This window comes from Coregonus clupeaformis, chromosome 8 (assembly GCF_020615455.1).
Source record: "Coregonus clupeaformis isolate EN_2021a chromosome 8, ASM2061545v1, whole genome shotgun sequence".
Classification (NCBI taxonomy): Eukaryota; Metazoa; Chordata; class Actinopteri; order Salmoniformes; family Salmonidae; genus Coregonus; species Coregonus clupeaformis.
The window spans coordinates 61370367-61379285 of NC_059199.1; the positions used below are offsets into that span (position 1 = coordinate 61370367).

The 8919-nt window shown below is 44.4% G+C and overlaps 1 protein-coding gene across 1 annotated transcript in view; it reads right to left on the minus strand.

Moving 5' to 3' along the window:
* LOC121573024 (maturin-like) overlaps positions 1-1633 on the minus strand; it is a 4778-nt gene extending 3145 nt beyond the window's left edge. Inside the window, exon 1 of the mRNA XM_041885061.2 lies at positions 1398-1633. Within this exon, the coding sequence (XP_041740995.1) occupies positions 1398-1568 (171 nt within the window). The 5' untranslated portion in view covers positions 1569-1633. The remainder of the gene's footprint in view (positions 1-1397) is intronic.
* Between the last annotated feature and the right edge of the window lie 7286 nt (positions 1634-8919).

Below are 8919 nucleotides of genomic sequence, written 5' to 3' on the forward strand. Positions count from 1 at the left end.
TGGGCTATAACCTGAAGTCTGTCCAGATACAGGGCTATAACAGGAAGTCTGTCCAGATACAGGGCTATAACAGGAAGTCTGTCCGGATACAGGGCTATAACAGGAAGTCTGTCCAGATACAGGGCTATAACAGGAAGTCTGTCCAGATACAGGGCTATAACAGGAAGTCTGTCCAGATACAGGGCTATAACAGGAAGTCTGTCCAGATACAGGGCTATAACCTGAAGTCTGTCCTGATACAGGGCTATAACAGGAAGTCTGTCCAGATACAGGGCTATAACCTGAAGTCTGTCCTGATACAGGGCTATAACAGGAAGTCTGTCCAGATACTGGGCTATAACAGGAAGTCTGTCCAGATACAGGGCTATAACCTGAAGTCTGTCCTGATACAGGGCTATAACAGGAAGTCTGTCCAGATACAGGGCTATAACCTGAAGTCTGTCCAGATACAGGGCTATAACAGGAAGTCTGTCCAGATACAGGGCTATAACAGGAAGTCTGTCCTGATACAGGGCTATAACAGGAAGTCTGTCCAGATACAGGGCTATAACCTGAAGTCTGTCCAGATACAGGGCTATAACAGGAAGTCTGTCCTGATACAGGGCTATAACAGGAAGTATGTCCAGATACAGGGCTATAACAGGAAGTATGTCCAGATACAGGGCTATAACCTGAACTCTGTCCAGATACAGGGCTATAACCTGAACTCTGTCCAGATACAGGGCTATAACAGGAAGTCTGTCCAGATACAGGGCTATAACCTGAACTCTGTCCAGATACAGGGCTATAACAGGAAGTCTGTCCAGATACAGGGGTTGTAACAGGAACTCTGTCCAGATACAGGGCTATAACAGGAAGTCTGTCCAGATACAGGGCTATAACAGGAAGCATTAGCCCCTACATGAAGAAAAAACAAATCCACATTATGCAGGAGCTGAGTGACTCTCTATGTCCATTACATGGTTACATAAAAAATGTATACAACATGAAGTATTACTGGCAGTTGCTTATGATGGGATGCACGCTCTGAGTCCTTCTAGGCTCCGCTTCGGCGGCTGCTGACTATTTAACGCCAGACGCCGAGCCAAACGAACTGTGGTCCCGCCCTCTGGCCCCGGCCGGCTGATGGAGAGTGGGGACTAGAGAGCAGCGGACGCTTCTCTAACAAAACAACAACAGCACTGCTATTGCAGGCTATGCGCAGGACAGGCGGCCCCTATATAATGCGGCCAAAACAACATGCGCGCCAGGCGTGCTATAGTCCGGTGCACCAAACCAAACTGCAGTGACATCATTCCCGTTGCACACACACAGTCACATACTGCGCCTGGGGCCCCGAGAGGCAAACCCCAAAACACCGCAACCACACACACGTGCGCGCGCGAACACACACTTACGAAATGCTCGATCCCTCCCGTCATGTTATCCCGACAAAGGACATAGAAGGAAATTCCCGGTTCTGTGTAGAAGTCCAGTCTTATCTCATCATCCTCCTCCGCGAAGATCAGATCGAACGGAACCGACGAACACCACTTCTCCGCCACCTCCACCAGCTGCTTAAACTCCATCTCTCTCTCTCAATTCAATGCTCTCTCTCTCTCTCTCGCTCCCCCCCGCTCTCTCTGTCTCTCTCTCTCTCAATTCAATGCTCTCTCTCTCTCTCTCTCTCTCTCTCTCTCTGTCTGTCTGTCTCTCTGACACTATTTTTCTTTCTCTCTCTTTGTCCTCCTCTCCGTTAGTCCTGCCCGTCTGTGGGAGTCCGGATCGCCGTATAGGCTAGTCTGTGATCTCGTGCACTCCCGTTGATGCTGCTGTCTCTCGGTAAATAAAAACAGCTGACCGGACATACATTAGCTTACAGTTTCACCTAACCGTGCCATCCGCATGGCGAGAGAGACAAGATCTCTTCACTGTCGCATTACACTTGCGTCACGGTATTCGGTAACGATAAGGTGTTTTCTCACACCCTCAGCCTTTCTTTAGTCCATTAAACTATGAGATCAGCGGGAAGCGATCGGTTCTGGGGTTGCATAGCCTACACACGTTACGCGCACGGCCTGGAACTTTAATACGTCGGTTAACAATTCAACACCATGACGACAGGCTGAGAAGCTGCACGGAGCTGTCATCGATAAATTCCGTGCTGTATTCTCAACGGAGCATGGGAATAGCCTAGGGTGTGGTTTCAGATGCATTCCCTATAATACATTAATTGTATTCTATATAGGCCTATATGCCCAATTGTATTTTATAGGCACTGTCTATAAATGTTATATAATAACGAAAAGTAAGTGTAATCACAACAGGCTAAAAGCTGTAGCCTATGCTAGGCTACTTATTGCAATGATGTTAGGCTAACTAACTCATTTTACCAATGTTGTTTAGGCTCCTGAAGTTTATTTCCACAACCTCTTGCCATCTGAATGAATGCGGGCTGTTTTTCAGTTCACAAACCTTCCAGAAAGCGCACAGAATATGGGTGTGTAGGCTACCATAAATAAATATTGTACAGCAGGGTTCCCCAACTGGCGGCCCGCGGGCCGAATTTGGTCCGCGTGTGGTCTCATTTGGCCCCCTTAGTTTTCTGAGCAAAAAACAAAACAAAAAATAACGTTTTTTATATAATTTTTTCTTTTAATTGTTGGACATAAAAGATTGTAAAAACACCAGGAAATCAGCTCCAAATGATTTTAATTTAAGAAATCTGTTCCCAAGTATTCCCTTGCATAATAGAGAGACACGTGATCATATAAATCAAATCAAATTTTATTTGCCACATGCGCCGAATACAACAGGTGTAGACATTACCGTGAAATGTTTACTTACAGCCCTTAACCAACAATGCATTTATTTTTTAATAAAAAGGTAAAAGAAAACAACAACAAAAAAGTGTTGAGAAAAAAAGAGCAGAAGTATAATAAAATAACAGTAAGGAGGCTATATACAGGGGGGCACCGGCTAGTTGAGGTAGTTGAGGTAATATGTACATGTGGATAGAGTTAAAGTGACTATGCATAAATAATTAACAGAGTAGCAGCAGCGTAAAACTATGGGGTGGGTTGGGGGGGCAGTGCAAATAGTCCGGGTAGCCATGATTAGCTGTTCAGGAGTCTTATGGCTTGGGGGTAGAAGCTGTTGAGAAGCCTTTTGGACCTAGACTTGGCGCTCCGGTACCGCTTGCCGTGCGGTAGCAGTGAGAACAGTCTATGACTAGGGTGGCTGGAGTATTTGACAATTTTGAGGGCCTTCCTCTGACACCGCCTGGTATAGAGGTCCTGGATGGCAGGAAGCTTGGCCCCAGTGATGTACTGGGCCGTACGCACTACCCTCTGTAGTGCCTTGCGGTCGGAGGCCGAGCAGTTGCCATACCAGGTGGTGATACAACCAGTCAGGATGCTCTCGATGGTGCAGCTGTAGAACTTTTTGAGGACCTTCGGACCCATGCCAAATCTTTTCAGTCTCCTGAGGGGGAATAGGCTTTGTCGTGCCCTCTTCATGACTGTCTTGGTGTGTTTGGACCATGATAGTTCGTTGGTGATGTGGACACCAAGGAACTTGAAGCTCTCAACCTGTTCCACTACAGCCCCGTCGATGAGAATGGGGGCGTGCTCAGTCCTCTTTTTTTTCCCTGTGGTACACAATCATCTCCTTTGAAGCAAGGTTTGAAATTATTATGTTTTAGTATCTGTTTGGGATTCTTGAGGTCAATTTGCAGTCTACAAATTATTTGTAATTATGTTCCGGCACCCGAACATCCCCTCAACAAAAAATGAATCTAGTTCATGATCCATGCTGTACAGTGTGGACCTGACATAGGTTCAGTACAGTTTCTGACCGCTAGGTGGGAGCAGCACCCAATCTATATTGCCCCTCTCTTGTGAAATGAACCACTAGGCCACCGTCAAACGATGATCACATAGATATGGCTCTGTCTGCGTTTCAAACTCAAAGTAGACAGCCATTGTCCCATCCGAGTGTACCTTAAATGGCCCTTGCCGAAGCGAGGGAGAGTGAGGATCGGAGAGGCAACGTCCTTGGTGGAAATCTTGAAGTTGAGCCTATAAACAACCAACCTAAAGCTATTAATGTACCTAGTAAGCTAACGTATCTAGCTAGCACTCCTGTCAGGTAGCTAGCTACAGTTACCCATAGCTGGCTAGCTAGTTTTTAGTTTGGTTATTTATTCGATTACATTTCAGAATTCCCAAAAATATGTTTATGAATCTAGCTACGTTTTATAGGCTCCTCACTACGAGACTAAGCCAATTTGCCAACGCTAAAATCAATGTCTATATATATATTTTTAGCAAGCTAGCTTCATACTTTTCTCTGACATGCCGAAAATGCAGCCTTGTTGATTAAATTTGACACTTCGCGGGCACCAGAGTTTGACATGTGACAACAGTTTGCGTTGAATTGTGGGTCATTTCAACCCCTTAATTGACCAAAGTTGTACACTAGTTCCTTCGAGCTAAATAAAGGGTAGAGGGGGTAACGTTAGTGAATTGGAACTCCATTTAAGATTGCAATCAAACTGCATCCGGTTTCAACTGGGATTCCCCGAGGGAAAGTGGCTAGCGCAAGGGCTGAAGGAGTAAAAATAACGTGTTTGGACTGCAGCCTCAGAAAACTGAACTGTATGGGGAGGTTTCACGGACATAGATTAAGCTTAATCCTAGACTAAATTGCATTTTTAAACTGGACTATCTAAAATTGCATTTCTCAGACATGGTTAAAAATAGTCTCAGACTTGCCCTAGTTTAGATTTAAAAAGTCTGATTTCCAGAAGGAAGATTAGAGTTAACCGAGATCCAGTGGCGGCTCCTGAAAAAATTCTCAGGAGGGGCAATTTTTCTGATGATTTAGGTGACCTACACACATTTTAAAAAAGATATGTCCAGCAACAACATGAAGACAGGGGCAGCATATAAGTCAATACCAGAAGCATTTATTGACTGATCTGGGGAGATGGATTCCAGTTTCTGTGACAGATTATAAATAATCTCTGATGCCTTTGTTATATTAGCTTTTGGTTGAATGTACTGTCGTAGTAAATATATAATGTTATAGCTTGGTCTGACTAAAATCTTGTGCATGACCCATTTTGTGTTGGGCCTTTGTATTCAATACAATGAACAAGAGTCCCTATCTTGTCAGCCTTGTCAGCAGGTGGCTAAGGATAACACCCACGCCATAGGTCTCTCAGTTCTTCCAACTCACGAGTTCTTGCCCTGAGGACACACACACACACACCCCCACACACACACACACACACACACACACATCATCACTGATAAACACACACACACACACATCATCACTGATAAACACACACACACACACATCATCACTGATAACACACACACACACACACACACACTGATAACAAACACACACACACACAAATCCTCTTCTCTTAGGCTGAACATCTGAAGACAGAGAACCCGACTCAGAGCCAATGCAACAGTGACACTAGCCTGGAGGTGACCTCGCCCAACTCATCAGGACCAATCAGAAGATCAGAACTACTAGATTCAACCTACTTCATTTTATTGTATAAAATGTCAGCACACAATGTTTAGGGGCTCTTCTGATAAACTCCCTACGAGTTTGACGAACGGGTCCGTGCACGCGATTCCAGATATCTTTACCTCTGAATAAACTGCCTTATATTATACAATTATCCACCTTGTCCAAAAGTCTCTACTTGGTCTCCGTTCTCCAGTAAACTTGTTTTATCAACAATAGTAAGGTTCAATGACACAGAAAGCAGTTCAATGTCGGGGTACAGAGTCGCTCTCTTACCAGGATCGTGGTCCGCTCTGACCAGGGTGAAGCCGGCCGGCTCCACCTCTCTGTCCGGGACTCTGTCATCCAGCCAAGTCTCCCAGCTGTATTGGGATTCCGCTGCCAGCAGCGTTTTCATTATTTAGTCCGTTCGTAGCGGGTATGTACACGATCAACAAGATCAGTCCAAAACCAAAGATCAGTCCAAAGCAGAATGTTTGCAGAATGTTTGTAAACTAAGTCTACAAATTAAAAACATAAAATAACGCCACACTGCAGGTCGCAACATAGACGCTGCTAGCCGCCATTGTCTTAGTTACGTTCAACGTTACGTCACGTATGACGAAAGCGTAAGTGCATGCCCACAGACACCCATAGAGAATGTATTGAAAGCTTTGAAATGTGAAAAAATAGATTTTACATGACAGGCTATGAGAGACTTCTGGGCGATTTTCAACCTGACTGAAATCGCCCAAAAAACGGGCGGGGCCATTTGAAGCACGACTTTAGCCTGATTTGACATTTAGTGGCTGGCAGATCAGACGTGAACACTGATAACTGCTGTTGCCGTGATATAATTGATTAGAAAAAAAATCCCTTCCTTTTCCCGTTTGGCAGTGCGTCGCCCATATCGCCCTATTGAACAAGCCGTCCCTGCCGAGATCTAAAATGGATTACCTGGACTATTTCAATGATGATCAAAGAGCACCACCAGAAGGGTGGGTATAGACTGAGTAACCCACTGAATTATTTTTGTTTAAATCAATTTCCGTGACTGTTTCCATATGTACAAAGAAAATGCAGCTGACATAATTTGTCTGCTTGAGCCAAGGCTTTCATCTGACTCTCTCTTAGGGGAAGGCCCATACCTCCTACCCTACAAGTACTGATCAGATTGAGGTTTTTGGCATCTGGAACCTTCCATCGTGAAACAGGAGATTTGTGTGGTGTAAGTGAACAGAGGAGTACAGGAATAAAAACTGCTTCTCAATAAATGTAAAAAGTGTGTGCACTCCCAATTTGCAGATCTCCAACATTGTTGCATGTTGGAAAGGTGCAACCCATGACTCTAAAACTTTGTATGCTCAGCTTGAAGGAGGACACCATAGGGGAATCATACTTGGTGACAGTGGGTATGCACAGACCAACTTCTTGTTCACCCTTTATCTTCATGCAATAGGACCTGAGCAACAACGGTACAACCAAGCTCATATCCGCACCAGAGGTATAGCGGAGCACATGTTTGGTGTATGGAAGAGTCGTTTCCAGTGTCTCAGAAACACACTGGGCTTTCAACCAAGAAGAGGCTGCATTGTCATAATTTCAACAGCAGTTCTTCACAATTACCTCATCCAGCATGGCAGCCAAGATCAATGACCTCAAACAGCATGACTGCCCAGATCAATGACCTCAAACAGCATGACTGCCCAGATCAATGACCTCAAACAGCATGACTGCCCAGATCAATGACCTCAAACAGCATGACTGCCCAGATCAATGACCTCAAACAGCATGACTGCCCAGATCAATGACCTCAAACAGCATGACTGCCCAAATCAATGACCTCAAACAGCATGACTGCCCAGATCAATGACCTCAAACAGCATGACTGCCCAGATCAATGACCTCAAACAGCATGACTGCCCAGATCAATGACCTCAAACAGCATGACTGCCCAGATCAATGACCTCAAACAGCATGACTGCCCAGATCAATGACCTCAAACAGCAGGACTGCCCAGATCAATGACCTCAAACAGCATGACTGCCCAGATCAATGACCTCAAACAGCATGACTGCCCAGATCAATGACCTCAAACAGCATGACTGCCCAGATCAATGACCTCAAACAGCATGACTGCCCAGATCAATGACCTCAAACAGCATGACTGCCCAGATCAATGACCTCAAACAGCATGACTGCCCAGATCCTCACACTGAACATGAGGATGACCCAGATGTTCCCGGGGTTGAGGCACACAATGACAGAAATGGACATGCCTGCAGAGATGCTTTTGCTATGCTGCACTCCTCACAACAAAGATAGCTCAAATGATTGAAGCAAACAATTGCCATGGATTTATAACAAAAAGGTTTTTAATTCACAAATGGAAATATCACAATCCTCCCTCCTGGCTGCTGCAGATGTAGTGGGCTGACCTTCATCCTGTCTTATCCCCTCCAAGCTATGGTGATCATCTATCTCTAGAAAATTAGAGAACATTACTTCTTCAAGAGTTAAATTCATTAAATCAATTTTATTATTGGAGTGCAAGAGATGACTGACAACATTACATATATTCCCTGCAGTCCGGGGATGGCACATGTTGAATGAATGTGTCCTACCAAATGAGGATTGTAACGGTCCCCCATCTGAACTGTCCAAATGGTCATCGTCGGGGATACCCCAGCTCATCTGTCTCTGGTCTCTCTCGGATTTGTAAAAGTGGGCCAACAATAAATGCAGTATCTTACCTGAAGTTGTTGTAGCGTCCTTTTGTTTGCTTTTTCATTTGAGTTGAATTCGTTACAAATGGTAGTCCAGGTGTAGCCAGGAGGTAAAAGCACGTAGCTGTATTCATTTATATCCACTATATGGCACTGTCCCTTTAAGAGATCCATAAATAATGTGTGAAAGCTTTTATGGGATTGCCCATGTGCAGTGTGTAAATTAAACCATGGAGTTATCGACCAACATTTTATAGAATTCCAAAATGGTGTATCTGGTCCTCACTCAAAAAGGAGATTGAAGGTTTCTTTTGAGTACTTATTTAATTTAGGGGTGGGTAGATAGACAAACGTTACAGCCTTTGTCAGTGTCATCCAAATCAGGGCCATCCACACTGTTGAGCAAACACTGAGAGAACACTGTGATCCCTCATGAAATATGTTAGTGTGTGTGTGTGTGTGTGTGTGTTTGGCCTGTGCCAAGTATGACACCTCATCAATCAATGTGACAAGTCGGAAGTTTACATACACTTAGGTTGGAGTCATTAAAACTCGTTTTTCAACCACTCCACAAATGTCTTGTTAACAAACTATAGTTTTGGCAAGTCGGTTAGGACACAAGTCATTTTTCCAACAATTGTTTACAGACAGATTATTTCACTTATAATTCACTGTATCACAATTC